Below are 25,156 nucleotides of genomic sequence, written 5' to 3'. Positions count from 1 at the left end.
TGTGATGCACATATGTCAACAATTTATTAACTAGATCAGTTACTATTAAGCTGAAGTTTACACCATTTCTTTTTCAGTTATTAAAATAGAGGTAACTTTGTTAAAGTACCAAAAAGTGTATCATATTAATCTGTTTTCAGGGCACACGATAATCAGCATCATTTGGCTTTTTCAGTGGATAGCACATAAAAAGGCCATCTTTTTTCTAACATTTATTTACCCTCTGTTTAAAAAATAAACAAGCTATACACAGTAAAAATGACTTCACCTGAATTTTCAGATAGGAATTTTTGTAGAATTCTGGTACATTTGAAATTCAGAAAAAAATTCTTCATATAGTATTTTTCTAGGTGTGCCAAGGACAACTAAGGCATTTTCCCATTTTCATAGGCATAATGTCTTAAATGTAATGTTAATCCATGTGGGAAAAATACAGATACATACACAAACTATATATTATGTATTTGTAAATTTAATGCATATATAAAGTAAATAATATGAGGACTACATACCACTTGCTTCCTTTCCCCATGCCAATGGCTCTTCCAAAAAAGGTACATGTATTTAAAATACAGTTTGAATTTTATGATGTTCTGTTTCAGAAACCTGTTTACCCACTGGTTTACAGTCTTGGCAGTTGTCTTTAACTCTGTCATCATAACTAATTACAGCTAACTCTAGGATTACCATATTGCAAACTCTCATCTTTATGAAAGTACAATGTTCTGCTGGGGGGAAGAAAAAAAAAATATACCCAACATCCCGAGGGCTACCAAAAAATGCCCTATTCCATGTTAGACTACAAACCTTAGGTCTTAGAATTGGTGCCGTAAACCTTCAAAGTACTATTCTTTGGCAAGTTGTTTTAGCCTGAAGTTCTTAAATAGTAAATCACCATTATGTTAATACCAAACCTTTGGCCTGAAACATATTAATCTTGTTTAACAACAACTGAGGTTTACATTCCCAATTCATTTCAGGCATTTTGATGACTAAACATATATGCAAAAGCTTCAGGGAAAAAAGTTATTGCTAGTCTTGAATGTGTCCTTACTTTTCACTGTGAATGATTTTGAGAAAACATTATTAACAATTCTTATTACTTACAACATAAGCATTCAAAGAATAATTCTTTTATAAAACATCTGGCACTGAATAAAATTTGCCTTTGATATTCGAGTGTAAGTTGATCAACTCCACAACATAACAGATTTTACATATTTTCAAGATTCATATTTCTACATTTTGTCCCATTGACAAGATAGGAATTTTAAAACTTGAACACATGTGAAGTAAGTGGGGAAGGATAAACTGAAAGGGTTTTCAAGAGGGTGGTTCCAGGACATGGGGCATACTAGATCCACCCAGTGAATCTAAACATTGCGCTTCATGAACTCTCAGACTAAAATTTTCTGTTGCGATTCATCTAGCCACATAAATAAATAATACAAAGAGAAGATACTTTTAGTAGTATAGACAACAGCTTAATTTAAAATTATTTTCATACTTAATACAACTAAATAAAAGAAGCATTGGGTAAGGTCACAAAAGTCAATATTCTGGTATTCTTCAGGCATTTCATGGTATACCTTCAATTCAATCAACTGATATCTTGTATCCAAATAGTTCAAAGAGCAGCCTCAAAACAATACTGTGATAAGATCTGTACTACTTAGTAGATCAGATGTATAATTGATAAGATATTGATTTTTTTTAAACTAAGAACCTGCCCCTTTACCCACACCCATGGATCACTGACATGAATATTTTATCATTATAAAAGCCATGACCACCTAACAGAACCTTACTGCACTGAATGTTTGGGTCCAGATTTATGGGAATCTTGACCAGACTCCACAATTCTTCAGACCTGAGATGTGTTATACAGAATTTTCTCCATTTGGAGAACATGAGTGGAATGTTAAGTTTCTGTGTGCATTAAAAATAATAAAATATCTATTCCCATTACAATTTTAACAGGAATTTGAAACAAGATATTGAAATCTAACAGTATTACAGGAAATAAGTAAACAAACAGGTTTTGCTAAGTTTTTTTTAAACTACTATCAATCTTGCTTAGTTGTTCAAGATTTAGTTAGGCAAGCATAAAAGAGGCAACACGTACTGTATTAAACCCCCAATAATTATATTTTAAACAGCTTTGCTTTCAGATGAGATCAAGACAGAACTACATGTATCCCATGTTGCTTTTTGTTTCCCATCTTTTCTTCGCTTCAAATCTGAAATGAAGCACAAAACCATGTTAGGTACCACTACAGTGATATTTGGAAGTTTTCAAGAGAACACATTTAACTTAAATGAAAAAAAATCAGAATTTGGTTTTTAGTACCCTACTAATTACAAAAAGGCAATATAAACATTAGAATAACTTATCAGTTGTGGTAACAACTACACCTCTACCCCGATATAACGCGACCCGATATAACATGAATTCTGACATAACACGGTAAAGCAGTGCTCTGGGGGGGCAGGGCTGCACACTCCGGCGGATCAAAGCATGTTCAATATAACGCGGTTCCACCTATAATGCGGTAAGATTTTTTGGGTCCCGAGGACAGCATTATATCGAGGTAGAGGTGTATATATTTAGTCCGATTCACTATTCAGGAAAAAAAAGCAGGTCAAACTAAACAAACAAGGATCAGCACAAGTCTATTTGAAGTAAGGAAACATTAACTGAGATTCTATTGAATCCATTTAGTGCCAACAAAACCACAAATACTGAATATTGTACTCAAATGACGCACCCCCAGGCAAGCTTCTTTTTCTTTCGAGCTTCTTGGGAAGCCTCCGTATCTTGCTTGGCTTTTACAAAGTTGCGACAAGCAACAGCTTTAGCAATTTTCACGCCGAGCTAAGAAGGGGTGAGAAGGAACAGAAAGAAAAGTCAACAGAAGCAAATGGTTTACATCAAACATGAGGCCTATCAATGAGTAATTTAGTTTTAGACACTTTCCCATGGGCTAACATGAGTTACGATATCTTTTGAAAAATCAGATGGACAGATGTACTCATAGGACTGAACAGGACCAGATTTTCTATGGGAGAGACAGATGATCCATTTTACCCTGCGTGCTTCGGTCCAAAAAAGACAACTAGAACTGAAGGAGCAATGATTCTTGTCTGTTCCCACCTCCACACCCTCATCAGCCAGAAAGATGGCAGTGTTAAGAATGGTGAGCAAGAACGTAGGGGTCCTCAAAGCTCTGAAAAATCCCACCCATCCAACAGATGGTATACTTGTAAATTCAAAAAAATTAGTATTTCCTCACATACGGTACCTTTCACATATGGAATTTAAAGCACTTTAGAACTGGTGAAGGCAGGATTTTAGGCTAATCTCAATAACACGAGACAAGTGCAAAAAGAAAGAGCTTATGTATTGGGCATTACTAGAGCATCAGCTACCCTCCTTAGTCTAGTGTTTTGTCTAATACATCATGTTAAAGAATGAAAATTATTCATATAATCACATGAACTAAAATGACAAGAAAGTTTTAGATATGTAAAGTTTGTAGCCAACCAACCTGGACAGTTTTTTTAAGTAATAAAAACTTGGCATTTTAGCCACTGCTTTGAGTGTTTCAGTATTCAGTGTATATTTCAAACTAAGGCCAAATTCAGTAGTGATGGAAGTGCCAGAGACATGTTAGATACATAAGTCGATCAGGAAAGAATAACTGACAACACTGTAATATTCACCGGTTTGGTATCCTGCTATAAATGTGTCTAATTTCCAGCGACTCAATGGGAATTATTTCCACTAATGCTAGGGATGAATTTGGCTCAAGTGATGTTTAGGATGGTGCAGGTGAAAGAGAAAGAAAGGAGCTGCTTTATTTTACAACTCAAGTTGGCCAGAGAATGACAACTGCATGTCATGATAATTTGAGGTTTCAAAATTTGGTTTTTTGTTTTTTTTTACTAACTGGAAGAAAATCTTTTGAACATTTTGCAAAACGGAACTGTGTTGAATCATTGGCTTTTGGATCAAGAAAATTAGGTATTTGGTTCACGTCTCTCCCGCTCTTGCCTACTGTGGACCTCAGAAGCCTTATGGTTTAACTTGATAAACAGTACTTTTTGATGAAAAATGTTTTGAAAATGTTCTGACCAACTCTACTTTCATCTTGTTAGTTGCTTTCGTGACATACTCTGAGTCAGTAAAGACAACAGAAAATTCCTTTCAGTGAAACATATTGTGTTGTGCAGATCACAATTTTCAGAATGCATAATATGATGGAAATCAACCTTGGAAAAAGTTAGAATGTGTAATTTGATCTTCAACAGATTTATCAGAACTAAACAATGTATTCCCATAACACCTCAAGCTGATCTTCTCAGATAAATAGTGTCAGGCCTTACCAATATCAAGCAGAAGACCTCCAAGGAAAACCCACCAGGCTGCAGGAAATAGTAGTGATATGTTTCAGTAATCCCCTTTTTAGAACATTACTGGACCAGTGCCCCAGCATGGCTCTAACTCTTGCCCATGTGTGGAGATTAAAAACTTCCATAGCACTTTGTGCAGGAATGGAGGTAGTGAGAATATTACCAGCATCTTGACCAAAATGTTAATTTAGAAAATTATATTGTATCTGCCTACAGATCCAATTGTTTAAGTGTTCTTCACTTCCATCCGAAACTATCTCGAGCTAGTACACACTGTTAAATGGTTGCCATGTTCTACTGAGAAGCTGACTGAAATAATGTATTTAGAGATCATTTGCAATAGGTTAAGATGATCTTCATATTATCAGACTCTAGATTATCATTATTTAGGTAATTAACATGCATGTTATTCAAATAAGCTTTTGATAGGATGTAAGTTGGATGCCATTTTATTTATGTATTTACAAACTTTTTCACCCAAGGGGAATTGAATTGATGCCATGGTATATGTCAGAGAAAAGACAAGATGGAGTAATGCCAGACAACAATTTTGAAATTGCCAATTTCAAAGATTTCCTTTACTGAACATTCCTAACTTTCTGCTCATTTTAATTGAATTTTGTGATATCTGTGCATGATGTTAAATAATGCCAGCAAAAATATAATGTCATGGAAGAATTTCTTCTCAAAATTACTCCTATTCTTCCTGACAACCAGAAAACTCATTTGGCGAAGACTGCTAGAACACGTTAGAACAAGTTGCTGCTTCTTGCAGCAACAACACACTCAAGGCGCTATCCAAAGCCTGAAGTCAATGAGCATCTTTCCAATTGAAGACTGCCTTACACAACTCAGACTGCAAACAAAAGCATCTAAAAAAGATACCAGGGTGCAAGGCCCAGATAACAGAACAGGGGTCTCAGACTACTGAAAACATGACTGGAAACTGCATTTGTCATGGCAACACATATAGAGCTCAGTCTGTTGTCCGTATGCAGGTAGGGCTGCAATTTACTTCTGTTTAAAATTGTACTTCTTAAGGCCATGAATCAAACCCCCAGAATGCAGTATTTTTAAATGTAATCTGAAAAGGAAGGTTGACTGTGGCATACTGATCTTGTTTCACCAGTGAAATACTGGTACCTGTATGTTATAAAGACTGCATACAAAACACTAACAGCTGGGCAGCTGGTGAATTGAACCTACTGCCTATTACTCAAGATGTTTCTTTTATTTTTATCTGGTTTCCCACTCTCGCACCCACCCTGCTTTTCTGTTTCACTCACCCACCTGTTGTGTCTTCTCCTTAACCTAAATGGTGAGTTCTTTGAGGCAGGGACAGCCTGGTTATTTGTTTGTACAGCACCTAGCACAATAGCGGTTCTTGATAATTGATTGAGGCCCTAAGCGTTTCTATCATACAAATAATAAATAGCTAAAAAGTGAGCATTGAGTATTACACTCATTCCTTAAAAAGTCTAAAGCTAAACATTTCTCTAATCTAGCTTTTGTACCTTTTAAGGGTCACAAATATGTCCTGCTGATGCACCAAATCAATCATGTGATCAGCCAATATTTTACATCATTAGCCATAGAATGATGTTTTGATTAACAAAAATTAACAATCCAGTAATTCAACAGACTGACATCTGAACTATAAAATCTGAAGTTAGTCACAAAGCATATCACACGAAGACTAACTAAAATATAACATTGTTACTGACACGCAGCCATTTAATATTTAAGTGTATTTACAAGCATTAAAATTTTTGCTATAAAAAATTAAATACCTTAAAATCCCAGCAACATTTATAAATAATCCAGATTTAATGAACTAACAAATTCCTGAAGTTACAGTAGAAACTTAAAGGAATAGGGGTAGATTTTAATGCACTAAATGAGTATTTATGTGACAAAGCACAATCATTTTATTAACTTAATAAATAGAGCAATCAGAGGACTAAGTAGACAATGAATTCACAGCAGAAGAACTGTGCCTTTAAATATGTCCTTTTGGGATTGAATTTTACGTTCTAGTACAATGAATTAACTAAAAGTTATTCCTTAACAAGTATACACTTAAAATATATTCTAGCGGGCCTATTTAACATCAATATACACACAGTCTTACATAACTGATGTCTATAAATGTATTTAAAAAAATCTTATAGTCTGTTTCTGTGAAGGCAGAATGAATACTTCCATCTTTGAAAGTATGGAAATAAAATGGGATAATAAGATCCTCTGTAGTATATGTGGAAAGAGGGGAAATAAATGTTCTGCAGTATTAATGCTATCACTTTAGGGCAACATAAAGCCTAGTCTGCAAAACATAAAAATAAATATGTTGTGTTTAAACATACACAAACATTTTATTCAAACTAAGCATCTTCTATACCCATCCACACCCAGACGTACATCTTCACTTCCCCTCCCAGAAGAAATCCTTGAAAGCTTGGTCAATGGATTTTATATTTAAAAAAAAAAAAAAAAAAAAAGCACAAACATTTTGGGTCATCAGATAACTCAAAATAAAATGTTGTAAGAAGTAAGAAAACATGAATAAAAATATATACAACAATTTCTTGTGTAGCCAAAGTATCAGCATTTTCCATATAGAACATCCAATATTTTGCTGCATTTTAATTAAGGTGTCTAAACATTATCACAAAGAACTGCAAATTGGTCAGAGCACGCAGTAAGGAAAATTAAGCTCTAAAGGCTTTTTATCACCATATTTCAGGAACCAAGGGTGTAAAATGTTCTAATTTGGGATATATTAAAAGCCATAAAAGGTCTTTCAAAAAGATTAATGGTACTTTGCTTGGATTTAAGATAAGGGCTTTAGCTGGTTGGAAAAGCAGGGCCCTGGCTAGACCCTTGAGGCATTCATCTTTACAGCCACTTGGAAGATTTGTAAAAGCGTCTGCATAACCTCAAGCAAACGCACTGCGACATTTTTTTTTAAATTCCTTTCAATTTTACAGGTTTAAAGTGTGTAAATCATGTTGGGTAGTAAAGCAGATATAATAGCTCATCCTTGTAATATAGTATAGATTTTTTTAAGACAAACTTTTTAATCAACTCAGTTTCCGTGAGGCAAAAATCTTTCCATATTAAAGTTCACCGATAATCATTTCAAATATCTTACTCTATCAGCTTAATGTAGCATAAATGCAAACTTCTTATCCATCATTTTTCATAAAATTTTACTCATCTGAAATTGTTACCTTGTGACAAATTTCTAAAGCTTTCCCTCTTTTTGAATAGTTTCAAGGCACTTATTTAAAAATACCAATTATCATACTTTAACTTTGTATGGAATAACAGGTTTCTATGAAAAATATTTATGCCATTCTCTTTTGTTCTTTAATTAAATGAAAACAGATGTTTTCTGAAGTAAAGCGGAACCATTACTGGAGTACTTAAAGTGTTAAGGTCTTTAATTTTTATATCAGTTTGGTCTACAATTCCTGATTGTCTTTACTCAAGCTCAACATTAATGTCAAGCAAGTTACCTAGGAGACGAAAGAGATCAAAGAGACAAAAAACCCTCAAATGTCTGATTAATCAAGCCTGCAAACAGCTTATTTCTTTTAGCCTGCATGCAAGTATGAAAATGAGATTCTGGGAGCCGTACATTGTGCAGATTTGTTCATTCTTATCAGAACAAAGCCAGCGGCAGCTTATTTCATGGATCATTGGCACTGTCATCAGTGCTACACAGAACGGGTGACAGCTCCTCATTTTGAGGCTTGAACAAAATTAGCAAAAAGTCGGCACAAATTAGCCTCTCATCTTTTTAGTAATATGACATTATTCATTTACTTTTTATCCAATTTTTAATTTTTTCCTTGTCAGCTATCCCTTTCTAGTGTTTCTTGCACAGCATCATAAAACACTTTTAAAACAAGCAAAGAAATGGCTGAAGTTGAAATCGTATGTAAAGTTCAGGCGGCAAGACAGAAAACATTTTTATTGAGTTGCAACAGACATTTACTGTAACTTACAGGAAACTTTCCAGAAAATCTTGAGATATTTAATTTGGAATATTATTCAGCAGAGACCTTTCATCAAATGAGAAGTCATGTTTAAAATACAAACTCTCTCTGATACAAGTAATGAGATAGCAGATTCAAGAACTGCTCCAGAAATGTCATATTTAGGTATGATCTATAAAATGCTAAACCCACAGAGGCTTTTACAAAACATCTTTATTCAAACAGGTCCTGAAGCATCCTATGGTCATACCAGAGAAGCCAAACAGCCTTTTAATACAGTATTACAGTTTCTCATCAAATATGAATCTAGTTATTTCAGGCTTTGCCTTTAGCAATGATTTTCTCCTTTTATGTTATGGAATGTTATCCATTGCTGACGTATATAAAATATACAAAGCAAACAAGAATATTGAGTGAATTTTGCAGTGAAAATTGTCTGCTTTCAAGGATGTGCTCAACTTTCACTGTAAAATAGTTTGTAATACCTTTGTTGTTTTTTTATGCTGGATATTAAAACATCAAATTATATTTAGATGACACTAATGTAGCAAGGACAGAAAAATGTTCTAATATTTAAGCTCTCTTCTAGAGTTAAACATTTATATGGAAGTAACTTCTTCCATTCATGAGAAAACAGCATTAAAAATTAACTATAAGCTGTTAGATGCTTTACACAGTCCCCTTATAAGAAAGGCAGTTTAAAAAAAAAGAACTGTAGTACTGTTTTCAGCAATTTCTTTATCTCTGTTCTTCTAAGTAAGAAAGCTTATTAACAAGCTTTGAACTTAAAATCACATTTACAATAATGTGCCATCAACAGTTTTATAAGCTAATTAGAAAAAAAAGATTAATTAATGACTGGCTGCTAATAAAATGGCAATCATGAAGAAAGAAACCAAGGGTGCTAAGCTTCAACTACCACCAATTAAGAGCTAATTACAAACAAATTATATATGTGTTTTGCTGTGGGCTTTAATTTACTAAAATGGTTTTAATTAAAAGAGAAAACATGCTGATTAATTGAACTGCAGAAAAAATCTACACTATAAACTCGGCTTTGTCTGTCTCTTTAATTAGACTTGTAACATCTGAAATCTTTTTTTAAGGTTTGTTAAGAAAAGATATACATAATTAGAGGAGCATAAGAATGTAATTCTAGGTGATAACCCTGTCATATAGCAAAGGTTAAAAGAAAACAATCTTAATGAAGAAAGATATTTGGAAGCACCTCTACTAAATGTTATGGGGGAAAAACCCATCACCAAGACAAAATAAAATCTACTCTTCTTTTTTCCAGGTCTTTTAATATAAATGAAGCCTAAGTTAACTGTTGTGCAATTATAATCTTTAAATTTGTTGCAACCACTTTGGGTACCTACACATATTATAGTAAATTCTGAATGGGGTAGATAAATGCAGAAATACAACTCCATTCATAGTAGTGGTAGTAGAGTAGCCATTTCCCCATGCAATTAATTTACCCTGTGTATATCTAACAGAGGGACGTTTGTATGACTTGGCAACCGCAAGCTATATACTATTTCTTTAACAATAGGATCAAATTTTAAAATACAGAGATAGTTTTAGGAACCTAGCTCATGTGCTCCCCAATCTACATGATCAAGCTAGAATTTGCTTCCAAATGAGGACAATTTCATCAACAATTATTAGTAAGTGGTCAAAAAATGATGTCACAATCAGAGTCGATAGAAAGCTCAACAGAATAGCTCTGCTGGGAGATGAGAATCGTATCCCAATGACTGGTTAATTAATTTGATTATAATGCATACATTTCATTTAAGCATTATTACAATAATGCAGTTTACACTTGTAAATTATAGCTTTTGAAACTTCTCACCAAAATGCCAGAAGCCTCTAAGCTAAACACATAGGAATAGTGCTGTCAAAACAGGTTATTTAAAGACTGACAACTGCTTCAGTAATTTAGTACTCTAAATTACATAATATTTTTAAGGTTTCTTTTGACAGGTAAATCTAATGTGGTCAAGATAATTTTATTGTGTTCAAGTTACTGCCCTCAGGCTAATGCACTCTTAGACAATGTGGCACCTATGCAGCAATAATAGCTACACAATAATCACAAGTGAAATGAAAAGTTTGAATTTTAGCCAGAATAATTCTCAGGACTATTAGAGCCATACAGAAATCTGCGTTCTGTTTCCAGAGACAGAACAAAACATTTGAGCATGACAACATTAAAGAAAAATATGGTTCACTCGAAGAACAATGTCAAGTATTTTCAGGGTGAAGTATTGAAAAGATCTCTTTTCAGGTCATGCAAAATCTATTTTAGAACAAGTTTACAAAGAATTAAATAGCCACAGCCTTACATATATATTCATATCTCAACATATGCAAGCACGTAAAGGAAATGTGAACATCTTTAACAGATTACGTTGTTTACACTGATGTGATATTACTAAGTAATTTGAGTCATAACTCTTACATAGGTTGTACATTTACTGTTATGCAGAGTCAATATAGGTGTTCTAAGTTCTCAATATTGACTGAGTGCCTGAAAAGTTCAACAAGTACAGTAAGTGAACCATTCACATTGCAATTTAAGGTAACAGCCTATGTTAGAGTCTACTTCATTAAAAAATGTCTATTGATTAGAAGGATTCTCAGTCATATTAGGTATGTGTTCAAAGCTTGCTACCGAAGCAAGCGTGGTTAGCATATTCTATATACCACCACAAAACAATGTTTTATGAAATCCAGGGAATCTCTATACAAACATTGCAAAGCTGACCATGCTAACTTCGTTCTTTCAACAATATCCATTCTAAAAAAGATACAAGGTTCCTTAGATAACTCCTATATAAATATTCAATACTTTTCTTGATATCTCTCAGGTTAAACAAGTTATCATTAAATATACGATATTGCAACCAAGGCCTTAGGTTCTCATTTCTACATTCAAGCAGCAGAGCTTTAAAACATGGAGCACTTTGCTAATGCTTACAGTCTTAGATTAGGATACGATAAAGATAGCTCTTGGATTACAATAAAATACACTTTAACTGTGAATATTTATATTGTGCAAATTGTAAGAAAATTAAAACTATCCATTCTTAACATAGTAATTAAAGTACGTTTCTTGGAAGATGCATGCTTTGCAGAAATGTTTTCCAGTGCTGTATAGAGTATTTAAAAACCCTAGATAAATTGTGTGTGCTTTTTTGGATTTAGAAGTATATAACCCACACAGATGAGGTTGCGCCTCTGCAGTAGTATATTCTATGACGTATACTCTCTCAGAATGAAATTCATTCAATAGTGGAGAACCTGCCCAAGAATCACTGAACCACTAGAGCTCCATGGTGGGTAAAAGAATCAGAAAGAGGACTTGTGGAATCCATCGGCCCTGCATTCAGCATTTACAGATATCCACTAGCCCTCAGACTCTCAAAGGACGTTCAAAAGAACTGCCATCACTATTCCAGCCTATAAAGTGGAATAATGACCACAAAATGAGTGTGTTCATTACGCGCCAAACCATACAGAGTTTCTACGGTTTCTTAGTAGAAATCTTTGTGAAGGGATTGGGGTGAATTTCACCAGCCACAGACTTACTACATTTCTGTTAATAATTAATTTCATGTAGTTGCATCAAGGGAGGTTACACATGTAGTCCACAATCTTACAATCAGATCCATGCATAGTCACTTGTGAGTGAACATCAGTGGGTCTGTCTGTGAGGAGATGCATTGAAGTCTATGGGTTTCTGTGCATGGGTCTACTTGTGCACAGCAACTTCAGAATTGGAGTTAATGTGTTCACTTCCATACTTCCTCCCCCCCACTTTTAAAAAAAATATTTGATCAATAAGAGTTAGACATACAATTTTACTTTCTCTTGCTTATTTTCCTAGCACACGCACTAGCATATCCAATTCCAAGCTCAGAAACACCTTACCTTAACATGATTCACTCTACAATTGCCACAATACACATGCTAATTTTGATCTAGAAAATTTTTGTCATGCACACTGTAGAACTAAAAAAAGTTTACTAAAAAAATAATTTTTGATATTGTAAACGATTTTAGCACTGAAAATTAGAATTTATAAGGTCCAAGCTGTCTTGGAAAAGATCTGAATCTGTTTTGACTTAAGGATAGTAACAGACACCCTGGAGAATTTTGCCCCATGATGAAAGCAATCGGATTTTATATGTTCCACATTCAATTGCTATCCCATAACAATCCAGCAACCAGGCTTAAGAGCACAAAGAAAATTGTGTGCACAGTGCTATGAAAAATATCTCTTGAAACAGCAATCCATTCCTTGACAGGTGTATTTTCATCAAAGAAATATAGACAATATCCAGCTTCCAGACTTACTCCTCATCCTACAACATGACAATGTGTGCCCCCAAATACCCTGCAACAAGTGTTACATGGAGAAAAAAAGAAAAGAAAAACCCTTGCTACAGTATCATTTGAGTTTCAGGGATGTGAATTTCAGTGATCCACCCAACCAGTCTCCAGATTATGCACATTCTGTAAGTCATCACTTGGATTCTAAGGGAATCAGATTTCACAAAAATCATCCCTCACTGTGTCATAATGATAGCACATCGACAGCATGATTTTGGCATTCCCTAGCTTTTTTATTGCATGTTTTCATTGCCTATTCCCAGTCATCTCTTTATTTTTGGCTTCGTTTTTCTAAATACTGATGCTGCCCTATCAGTTTCACAGGCTTATAAATGTTATACATCAAAAATTAGTTTCACTTATTAAAGCAGGAAACAGCTTTAAGAACTCTGGGATCTGTGCCTCAAAGCAAAGGCTTTATCAGCAGGTTCCAGTCACTGCTTCTTGAGAAAGAAAATGGTGCTGATTAAAAAAAAAAAAAAAAAAAATCTATACACCTGATTTCCAAAAGAACACCCACCCACTTAACACACATTCCACAGGGCTGCAAGGGGGCTGTACCCCAAATAGAATCAGCTTATTTTTGATATCCTCATACAACATTGCTCAGGAATAATAATTAAGAGAAATAAAATGTAAAATAATGCAGTTTGTATATGAGAAACAGCAGCTCAACTCGTTTTTTACCACCTTCATGGGTGCCATACTGTAACACAGTCAAGATCTTTCTCTGTGTTTGGCTCAAACCATTTCCTGATGCTTACAACATTTGGAGGTGAAAAGAAAAGTAACATTAATAGCTTAAATTGTGTAGACTGAAAAAATTGGGTACTTTTTTAGAATTAATTCACTTTCTACAAAAAAAAGGTAGCATTTCACAAAAACAAGGATTTTTTTTTTTTTAAAGTTCAGAATGGGACGGGAGAAGATCACATGATGTTTGCATCAATATTTAAAAATGTGAAAGCAATTTTGTTTTATTAGTCTGTACCTGGTCTATGAGATAATAGTGTTCTGACTCAGCTGCTCCCATAACTGCACCCTTTCTTTGGCTCTTTATGCAATCAATTACTAAATGAATGATTTCACCAGAACAAAAGATAGCACTTCCCCCCCGGCTCCCACAAATATGGAGACCCACCTTAACCCATGCAGATTCTTTTTATAAGTCACAAAAGAAGAACCATTCTTGCAATGAGTTTCGCATAGGCAAATCCCTGCACCTGTGTAAAGTCCCACAGAAGATACTGGGAGACTGCCCACATGAAACGCATTGCAAAATCAGGGCCACGATCATTTGCCTTTTCCTTCTCTCACAACGTATTATTTATTCAGACTAACCACCTTAACCAAAATGGAATGAAGGTTGTGAACACTAACATTGTTTCAAACGTATTCTTGTTTTTAGAACCTGCTAATACTATAAAGTCAACAATTTGGAGCTAAGGTTCCACAAATAATATGTAATGATAGCACTCAATATGCTAGGTGTTGTACAATCCCATGTCTACCCAATTCAGATAACGATCATCTTCTTTCTTGTCAATTCCCAATTTGGGGTCAGCGACTTTTCTAGCCTTCTTCCAAAACTCAACATTGTATGCCAGGCTTTCATACAGATTGGTCTCTCTGAGGTCCACTGATATTTGGCTCATGTATTGAATCTTTGGTCTCCCGCTGGGTCATCTTCCATCCACAATTACTGCAAGAGCCATCCTATTGATAGAACTCTCAAGTTGCCGCTGGATATGCCCATACCAACATAGCCTAGCCTAGCCTAGCCTCCCTCAATGTGGGTTCAATTAGAGCAACTTGCATTAGGTCCCTTACAACATCATTTCATTTCCTATCATGGAGTGTCCTACCATTTGACCACATCATCTTCATTTCTGTGGTGGAGAGCACACTGATTTACTTTGTTGTGGTTGGCCAAATCTCTATTCCATACATTAAGATGGGTCCAATTCCAGTTTTATACATTCATCTTTTCGTCACACAGAACTGGGATCGGCTCTCACCATTTGCACCAAGCAGCTTTAGTATGATGCCGGGCATCACTCAGCAGGGCACCATCATTAATAACCACTGATCCTAGGTATTTAACTTCTTTCATTCTTCTAAGCTCTCTGCCTTTATGAAGAGTCCTCCTCCTTCAGTTACCATAGCCTTGGTCTTACCAACATTCACTCTAAATCCCTTCTGCTCAAAGCTACATTGCCACTGTTCAAAACTGGCTTGCAGGGCCTCACAATCTTCCACACATATCACTAAGTCATCAGTGAACAGCATGTTCCAAGGTGGCTCCCTTCATTTATTCTCTTATCACATCCATGACAACCAGAAACAAAAATGGGTTCAACTGACGCTGATCCTGATGCTAGCCAACATTTACTGGAAATTCTCTACTGCAACCCCATTTAGTTTTGACTCAGTCACTCCATATTCTGGCCTCACATAGCTCCAAACTTCTTCCAATCATCATTCCTACGTTCCAACTTGCACATCTCAAGATTACACACTCATTTCTTTAACTTTAGTGGCCCTTGCCCAGTTACAACAGTGATCCAATTCAGATAATAGTATATCATAAATGGTACAAAAACTTGTAACTTTTTATATTAATGTGCATTTGTAGTCAAAACATTTGAACAGAAATCGCAGCATGTTTTATTGATTGTTGTACTCTAACCAATTAGAGTAGATGAGGAAATGGTGCATTTCAGGTCTCTTCTTGGAAGGAGATATATTAGGAATGGTTTTATACTGTACTTGAAAGGATAGGTGAGATGTTGGCACATTTCATTCTGAGCAGGTGGGTGATCTCAAAAAGGGAGACACATGGCCGATAGTATAATTACAAACTTAAGAACGTCTGCTATGTGAAGTGACGGTTTTCCAGTCACTAGTGGAAATGTAGATAGCATATGGTAGTTACTTACTAGTGCCCTCAGTGGCTGAGTAAGGCAGTTTCCAGTAAATATTTAGAGGACAGATGCTGAGGCAGAGTCAGAATTTATTTATGGGACCTTAAGTACAAATTTCCTAGCCTCCAAAACTCTGGGTAACTAGAATGGTATACTGAACAGTGTTAAATTTAACTGATAAGCAACTGCAGCTTTAATTCTATTTTTAAAAAAGTTTGGCTGGAAATTTTCTTATGTTAAAAACATTTATGTGAAAATCTAAGTAAATTGTAGTGTTTTCCTTCTTCATTTTTAAACTTTCAAAAACCCTTTGAATTCTAGTGGCTTTTCCAACAGACCTGAAACCTCCAACCCATGTGTGTGAATGGGAAGATTCACAGGAGGTAGGAGATATGTTCTAGCAGGAAAATGGAAAACCTTGTAAGAGGAAACATACAAACCATTTCTTCTCTTTATTCAAAGCCACATTTGACTGTTCTCCCTTTCCTGGCTTCTGAGCTGTTCTCCAATATTTTCTTTCTTCATATTTTCCCCACCCTCCCTCTGCCTTCATGGAAGCTGGAGGCCAGCTGCCTATGCTGGACTCTAATGATGCACTGCTGATGCCATACACACACATTTATTTGTGTGGTTTCTCATTCTAAATCCCAGTTCACAGAGGCATCTAACAGGTTAACTACCAAAGTTGAAAAGTTCTGTCAGCATTTTACAAACCTTTTGAAAGATCAAAGTTAATAAGTTAATTCTACAAATAGTCACCCACCTGCCATATAATTACTCAGACACACTAGCTACCACTGCAAACAATGTAATAAAAGATGTGAAGTTTCTGGACCAACCTAATTTTGAGATATGTTCTTAAAAACAAAAATAATTACAATTATTCCAAAACAAAATAAAAAAACACTTTTTATTACATAGCTATATCTCTGAGCTCTTTAATCCAGTTTGCTAGAGGATAAATTTTGTTAAGGTGGGAAAGAGAGGCAAAGTCTGAGGTACGGAATATTAATAAGAAAGCTACTTTCCATCTGAAATTTCCTGAGAAACTGATGTGGAAGAAGGTTCAAATTTTAGGATTATTACAGAAAACTATTTATAGTCATAACTATGGCGTTACTAATGTGGCTCCACAATAACTTGTTTGTCTGAGACCAATCCTTTTAGGGGTTATGTGTTCAGGTCTTCTTGTGATAGATATTACTCGAGCCATTGAAAATACTGATATCATTGTCCAAACAGTCCTAAAGTTACATCTGTGGCTATAATAGGTCGTGGCTGAAAGAAGCCTATGTAAGCAGCAGCAAAAGGAAAAGATGCCAGGAACAATCTTTAACAGTATTTGGTTAAATTATAATGACTTATGACTAGATACATAAAGTTAGAAGAGTTCTAAGAGGTAGTATTTAACTAGGTCAACTTACCTCACGAGTGGCTAATCTATTACTCAGTTCCTCAGCTCTCTCAATATCCCCTTCAGTCACAGACTTGTCTATGCTGACTTCAAGACCAGACTGGAAAAAAAAAAATGACAAACATCTTCAGGCCAAAATGAAGGGGAAATAGGATTTATAGAGAGAACTCTTCACGTACATTTTAAACATCTGTTTAACAGAATTATATTTATTTCACACGTCTGTAATTTCCATGTAAAACAAATCACATTTGTCTAAGCGTTGTAATGGATAGTATCATTAAGTAGTCACTGAAAGGCTGACTGAGCACAAATCATTGTATTAGCTCCACCTTATGTGTAGGGTAAATACTGTAGTTAAAAATATATATATATATGGACTAGTTTATACCTGTCACAAGAAAATTTCATCTCAAGATATGGCTTATCTATCCCTGAAGCTTTCCTAAATAAAATGTGAAGTGTATGTGTCAGGTAACATGAAGAATGGCAATTACCACTGTATCTTTGCAGTTCTTAGATCTTATCTTTATCTCAAAACTGAATTCTGGCACCATGCCACTTTGCTGTACTACTAAGTCCAAGTCTTCAAATAATCACGGTATGAAAGGGAAAAAAATGTTTTACATTTTTTAAATTTCTGAATACAAGAAAAAAGTATCCTAATAACAGAGGCAAATTCTAACTTGTCTAAAGTTAATGTTTGCAAATTAAGGATGACCAATGACAGTTTAAAAAAATATATATATATAAAATACACCTGTGCTCTTTAAAAAATTGTAGGTTTGTATTTGTTGAAGATTCCAATTGTAGTATTTCTGAAGGAATATAGGAGTGGAACTGAGGTTGTGCCAGAGTGGGAATTTTCTGTAATATTTTGTATGACTTATTGTGTGTGCCTCAGTTTCCCCTATATGCTGTATGGCAGGAGAAGGTGGCTTATTCTATGCAGAGACCCAGAGATACAGGTGTAACTGGCACATAGCTGTCTAGGGCAATGGCCGCTGGTATATGGGGAGTCCAATTGCCAGACAATGGCCATTCCAATTGCCTGGACATTTGGTATCTAGCAACTAAGAACCATGGATGGCCCACCCCTCTGCAGGAAACCAGCCATGTTTGCCCAGGGAACAAGAAAAAAGGACTGAGGAGTGGCCAAGTGGGGGGTTGTTAAGAGTTGGCTGCTGGAAGCTTGAGACTCTCTTAAACAGGGACAAAAGAGGGGTCACAGGGCTCTGGGCTGACCATGATGGACCATGCTGTAACTTCCCATTCTCTGTGCTGACCAAGGACTTTCTATGCTGTGTTCCAAACATCTAATAAACCTTATTGGTTTTGCAATGCTGGCTGAGAGTCACTGCAGATGCCAAAGGTGAGGATGCATTGCTCCTTTTAGGTGTACAAGTTTCTCTCAGGTTTCTAGCTCAGGCGGACTCACTGAAGGGAGCTCACCGCATGAAGCAGGGGTGCTGAAGGTTGAGGTTCAGTCTAAGGAGGCAGTAAAGCCAAATGACTTACCCTAGTGAAGAAGTGAATCTGTTAGGGGATGGGGGGGGGACCCGGCCCCCTGAAAGGGGTTCTCCCAGGGACTGTTCCAGAGCATCAGACCTGTGGATCCGTGACAGATGTCCACAAGGAGATTGTTTAAAAATTCCACCAAAAAAATCTTTTTCCAAATCAAGGAGACTTCCATTTCTTTATTGGATTTAAATATTGTTAAAGTACAATAATATGTCATAGCTGGTCAACTAACCTACTTTGTTTTAAAGATGTAATGATAAATGAAAATATAACATCTGTTACTACTGAGAAATACTGTTAAGAGGATTTTTCCTTTCATTTTCATACATTGAAGATGTAAGTCAGAGAAGAACAAAAATTGAATAAAATAATTCGAAGTTGTGGTGGCAGTCAATCCCATTTGATGCCTTATGAAATTAATAGATATAATTAACAGTTTGCCAGCACTAACAAAAACAATTCATCTAATCATCTCAGCTGGAGAGCTTCCACATTTTGCTGGCCGAGGCCCCTCCATTATCCAGGTCTAACCTGAGGAATTCAGTGCAAGACTGTGGTTTCAGTTAAGGAGAATTATGAGCAGATGTTTGCCTAGAATTAGGACTCAGAAAACAGGGATCAAAGTCACTTTGCTTGGGATATGTAACCTAGAAAATCTAATGTGGTTTTATAAAAATTACTTAAACCTTGGCTAGAAACATCACTGACCAAATAATGCCATAAAGCAGTGGTTCTCAACCAGGGGTACACGTACATCTGCAGGTACACAGAGGTCTTCCAGGGGGTACACGTCATCTAGATATTTACCTAGTTTTGCAACAGGCTACATAAAAATACAGAAGTGTCATAGCACACTATTACTGAAAAATTGCTTGCTTTATATGGTAAAAATTAAAATTATAAAATAAATCAACTGGAATATAAATATTGTACTTTTTCAGTGTATAGTATATACAGAAGTATAAAGTATATGTCTGTATGAAATTTTAGTTTGTACTGATTTTGTTAGTGCTTTGTATGACTGATTTTGTAGGCAAGGAGTTTTTAAGTGAGGTGAAAGAGGGGTACGCAAGACAAATCAGTCTCCTGAACGGGGTACAGCCATCTGGAAAGATTGAGAGCCACTGCCATAAAGAACACAATTTACAGAGATAAATGGGTTTTGAAAATGAGACATTACTGATGACAATCAATAATAATTAGTGCCAGAAATTGCTAAGAGAATTATTGGCCGTGTTAATACATTTTAAGAACATAAATGTTTTAATAATCCAAAAGACTACTTCCGATGAAGTATCACTTTTAGATAACTAACGCCTGTACCTCAAGACAATTCCATTGTTTTCCATTAAAAGCATTAGCTAAGTATTTTAAAATTAAAAGAAATTCACCCTAGCCAAATCAGATGTGAACTTATCTCTATATATATCACAGAGGGAAAAAAAAAAAAAAAAAAAGAGAGAAATAGAAGGCGATACCTAGGGATATTGTGTCAACAGAAAGTGTAGCAATTCTTCAATATAAGTAATATCTATAAATTGCGTGTGCTGTCTAACTAGATGATCGTATTACAAGTGTTAGATAGAATTCTCTCTCTAATAGAAGTCTATGATTATTTACTCACCTTCAACCAACTTTTTTGCTTATTCTTATTTCAGTTATAGCTGAATTTTAGTTTTGTCATAATATATCATTGTCATCATACTTCTAAGAAACTATGAATAGCAATCACCTTTTGGGCAGCCCTGTTGCTCACAAGAGATTCAAACCTATCATTAATTCCAAAGTATTGTGAGAGTTCCTTCCATTGACCTTCATTTGAAGACTGCTGACTGAAAAACAGACAAACACAACTTGGTACTAAGCACAGAGTAAATTAAACTGATTATTCAGTTAAAATATGAATAGCAGTTAACATTATCAGCTATGTATTTTTAAACTCACCATTGTTTGTAATAACCTTTTAAAAGCCAGAAGGAAAAAAAAAAATCTTTTGTTCCCCCATTTGGTAAAAGTTACCCCCTACTCAACTTTCTAATGGCAACAAAATTAACAGCTCCTTTTGTTTACTTCATACTATCTGTACTTGAATCACGTAAGGCCGCAACCCTGCACTTAACTTTGCATATAACTACACATAGAAGTAGTGCAACTGAGGGCAAGTCGTCATAACTATGGGTTAAGTAATAATAAATTAAGTCTCTCCTCTCCTATTTTAATTTCTACCCAAGTCAATTTTTGTTAAATCAAGAAATTTCCCCATCAAATAATTTTAAGGGTCAAATTCGGCCATTGACTGCCCGAGACTCTGGCTGACTTGGAAACTGCTTACAGATATCCAAAGAGAGTATGTGGCCCTAAGGTTAGTCAAGTTTTGTACTCATTCTTACTGGCAATGTCCCTTTACAAACACACTTCAGGTAATTATATTGACTTTATACCTTTCAATCACTTCTTTTATGCTCTTTTTCAGTTTTTCTGAAAAGAAAAAAATGAAGAAATCAAATGCATTTTAAAGACATTCACAAATGTCTGGTACAAATCATTACAAGAGACTAGTTCAAGATTAATGTGTAGGTTATTACTAAGTAATCTTTAAGGCCTGAGGTACCAATAGATCCCCCCCCACAGAGTTCCAAGAAGTTAATGGAACCCCATTTAGGCAGACCCCATTAGCAGGACTGGTGCCATAGTACCTACTTCCTAAAATGTTTTTAAAGCAACAGGATTATGCTCAGTAGTAAGGGTTTTCATAATAAGAACTTTATACAGTATCTGTTAATAGACAATTGTATTTAGAAAGCTAAAGCAAGAGTGAGTCATTGGATTACTGAAATAAATTTTAGCTAACTGGTAATCCTGATAAATCAACATTAATTGAAGAATGTTTACAAGTTGAATTTCCTTGCAAGTGGCACAAATATAAATCTATACCGTTTCCATAATAGTCACACAACAAAAGTGTCTGGTTCACAGGCACAGAATGCTGGCATCAATGGTGCCCTCCAGCCTGGTCTTTCACTGTAATTCTTGAAAAAATAGTTTTTCCAACTCTCTTTAGTAAATCAAAATGCATTTGGTATTAATTCTATAGTTAAATGAAATACCTTTTCTGTAACGTTTTCTCTTTTCCCCCCTGTTTCCCTGATTTGTTTGGACTTTCATTTCCAAGTTTTTCTTCTGCAGCTCCTGAAATTTCTACAAGAGGAAAAAGCAAACTCAGAATTTTTTTAAGTCAAAAAGTATACTGAAAACATTACCCAAAATTCTAATTCTTACTATACCAAGGCTCTTATACAGTGCATGTTCAATTCTGCTGGTACTAAGTTGCAAAGGTTACGCACAACAGACTCTGATCTTCATACCACTTAATATTATCTGACTTTCTGCCCCCACTCCTCCTTTTAGTCCTCATGATTCTTCAGAATTGCATCCAATCTTCATTATAAGGTACACAACTAACTTGAAACACATAAGGGTGCAACAGTGAGCATGTTCATAAAGTCCTCTGAGGTCAGTTTAGATAATGGGTGAATGTCCAAGGAAGACTGGAAGCAGACCTCTTACATAACTGGCTATCTAGACTATGGAGAGAGATGAGCGACTAGTTTTTTGCAATAATTATTCAGAATTAGAGGCCTACTGTGAAATATCAGTGTAGACTGGTCAGCTCATAAGTATGAATTCTCCAATCTTTTTTTTCCCCATATGAAACATGTTCAGATCAAAGAAAATGGTTAAGGTTTTGTTACCCAACTTCCTACTGAATGGCAGGGCTTACATGAAACTGAAGGACACAATTTTTTGTTGAGTACATCTTAAATATTCAGGAAATTGGATAATATGCAGAATTACAAATCTTTAACAATACAGAAGCCAGTTGAAAAGAAGTTCAGGTGCTCAGACCCTGAAGTGAACAGAAAACTTTGTAAGAAGCAGTGGTTGTGCTATATTATTTTTCTCCCCTGGGCTTTAATTTACCAGTCTGTAAAGAAAGCAAAAGTAAAATTTACATTAAAAATTCCTCTTAGCAGCTTGTTAAGTTAAAATTGGTTCCAAAGGGTCATGGCAATCTACATTTTATTCAAATTGCTTTATTTTATCCTACACATTGTATGCCCCTTCACTTAAATAAAAATTAGCCACAACACTACTGAACATGATATACTTTTGCACTGGTCATTTGAAGACAACTAATAATACCCACATTCCACATTTTTAAAGAAACTCCAGAAGGGCATTCTTGACATTCATTTTCTCCATCTGCCACTGCTATAGGAATGGATTTACTTTCAATGATACTCTCAGGTCTATTTGTCTCAAAATCAGAAACCTGAACTCCTTTGACATCCTCATCTCCTTTATCTTCCTTGGAGCAAGATATAGGGCCATCCGCTGGGTCTCCATCATCAGAACTCAAGTCAACATCATTTTCATTCACACCAGGAGGCAACAGCCCACTCCACATCTTTCAGTCTAAAATCTAGAGCAAAACAGCAAAAAAAATCTTTGTGAAGACATACACTTCATATGAATTTACCCAGATTCTATTTTCTCTGTGGATGCAGAGAATTAGAAATAATGAAATACGGCATTACAAATATTTTAAATGCTCTTGACAAGAGGAAAAAGCAAAAAATAATCTTTCTTCCATTAGATGTTTTAAGTGGTTTAGACAAGCTTATTAGAATTAATGCAGAATGTCTTAACACTTGTAGAGAGGACAGTTTACACAATGGTCCTTTTGCTCTCCTATAATTTTAAACTGGGTTTTTAATATAAAGGATAGAAAAATTGTAACTCAAGATTTTTTTTTTAAATGCAATAAGTCATACTGCCTGAATCTAGAGAACACAATTATCAAAGGGTTGTGAAAGTGCATGAATGAGTATTTAAAAAAACACTTGGGAGACACACATTAAGGGCTAGATGCTATTGAAGTGCGTACAGTCAGATTTGTGCGTACCCTGGAACTGTAAGTCAAGTGTCTCTAAAAGTGCTTGTTTGGTTTTGCACACACACTTTTGAAAATTTGGTCCTGTGTTTCACTGAATTATGCAACACAAAAACGTAAATCATGAGTGGTACAAGACCAGATTCTATTTTGCTGCACCACTGTAAATCTTGACTATAATAGAGTTATTTTAGATTTACACTAGTATAACTTAGAGCAAAATCTGCATCAGACAATTTCAAATTTATCTTAAAACTAATTAAGTGACTTCCTCCCAATGGAGAGACTTGGTCTGGGGGGAAAAAAAAGGGGGGAAAGAGGAAAAAAACAAAACAAAAACTGCCTGACCATGACAGATGGGAGAAAGAAAGAAAGAAGTCACCTGCTATTTGATCAGAAATGGACGATTCTGACAAATGGCCACAAAGGATCAATACCCAAAGGCAGCAAGTGCACAGGCGATCCTAGGCAGATGTTACCTACTTCTAAGATACCTATGGGTGTGGTTGATTTATTTGCCTTTTAATACAATTTGGCAACATTTGTGCAGCTTATGTCAGCATTGAATCGGACTGAAAAATATAACGTGCTGTTTTCTTTTGAATCCAACGATGGTATGACTTAGTAACTTTTTTAAAAAGCTAAACCCCAACTTAAGTAGATATTTATAGGTACAAGATAGTGTCTCTCAATGAAGGGTATGACAAAGCTTATTATACTCATGCTCATTTCCTCCTGCAACTGCTATCTGGGACAGCACCACCCAGCCCGCACTCTCAAAAATTGTTTGGATTTGATTTACAGTCCAAATCAGGCTTACTTTGGAAGAGGTAAGTAGGAAAAGAGGCCTCCTTTTTTTTGGATTCTTTTAAGGCAGGTTCCCCTCCAGAAGCAAAAGAGGGCTCATGCTAGGTGGGGTTTTAGAAGAAGTTTACAGGTTCAACCAGAACCTCTTGACATTTACCACGTGTCACAGTGTCCTAGCACTTTGATATGCAACCATGAACCTCACATCCAGGACCAAAATGAAGGCCAAGCCCTGCCCACCTACCTAACCTGCTCTGCCCATCCAAAGACAAAACCAGCTCCACCCTTCTCCTGTCCCTTCCCCCTCCACGGCCCACTACCCCACCCCTCCCCCAAAGTGCCCTTCCCTCCTCCCCCCACATCTTAAAACCTCCACCCTCCCGGAATGCAAAAACACCCCCTACCCCTCCCCCAACTACCAACCCAGCCCCCTCTGATGGCTACCACCGCCCCACTCCTCACCCAGCAACCCCCATCCACTGCCCCCCAGCACCCCTCACCCACTGCCCCCCCAGCACCCCTCCACTACCGCTACCCCGCTCCTCACCCAGCAACCCCCACCCACTGCCCCCCAGCACCCCTCCACTACCGCTACCCCGCTCCTCACCCAGCAACCCCCACCCTCTGCCCCCCAGCACCCCTCCACCCCGCTCCTCACCCAGCAACCCCCACCTTCTGCCCCCCCGCACCCCTCCACCCCGCTCCTCACCCAGCAACCCCC

The 25,156-nt window shown here is 36.1% G+C and overlaps 1 protein-coding gene across 4 annotated transcripts in view; it reads right to left on the bottom strand.

Annotated features, from left to right (window-relative positions):
- Positions 1 to 25,156, bottom strand: part of FAM204A (family with sequence similarity 204 member A) — a 25,823-nt gene continuing 667 nt past the window's right edge. For 2 of the 4 annotated variants that reach the window (XM_034776431.1, XM_034776430.1), the window contains exons 2-8: positions 22,882 to 23,157; positions 21,782 to 21,872; positions 21,116 to 21,152; positions 20,407 to 20,506; positions 17,164 to 17,253; positions 2,769 to 2,875; positions 1 to 2,240 (exon numbers count right to left, since the gene is read on the bottom strand). In XM_034776431.1, the coding sequence (XP_034632322.1) occupies positions 2,189 to 2,240; positions 2,769 to 2,875; positions 17,164 to 17,253; positions 20,407 to 20,506; positions 21,116 to 21,152; positions 21,782 to 21,872; positions 22,882 to 23,142 (738 nt within the window). In that variant the 5' untranslated portion in view covers positions 23,143 to 23,157 and the 3' untranslated portion in view covers positions 1 to 2,188. Of the gene's footprint in view, positions 2,241 to 2,768; positions 2,876 to 17,163; positions 17,254 to 20,406; positions 20,507 to 21,115; positions 21,153 to 21,781; positions 21,873 to 22,881; positions 23,158 to 24,448; positions 24,552 to 25,156 lie in introns of those variants that run through there. The other 2 variants (XM_034776432.1, XM_034776433.1) reach the window with 2 other exon arrangements.

This window comes from Trachemys scripta, chromosome 7 (genome assembly GCF_013100865.1).
Source record: "Trachemys scripta elegans isolate TJP31775 chromosome 7, CAS_Tse_1.0, whole genome shotgun sequence".
NCBI classification, from domain to species: Eukaryota; Metazoa; Chordata; order Testudines; family Emydidae; genus Trachemys; species Trachemys scripta.
Note: the sequence above shows the minus strand (reverse complement) of the source record. Positions and strands in the feature narration are given on the sequence as shown.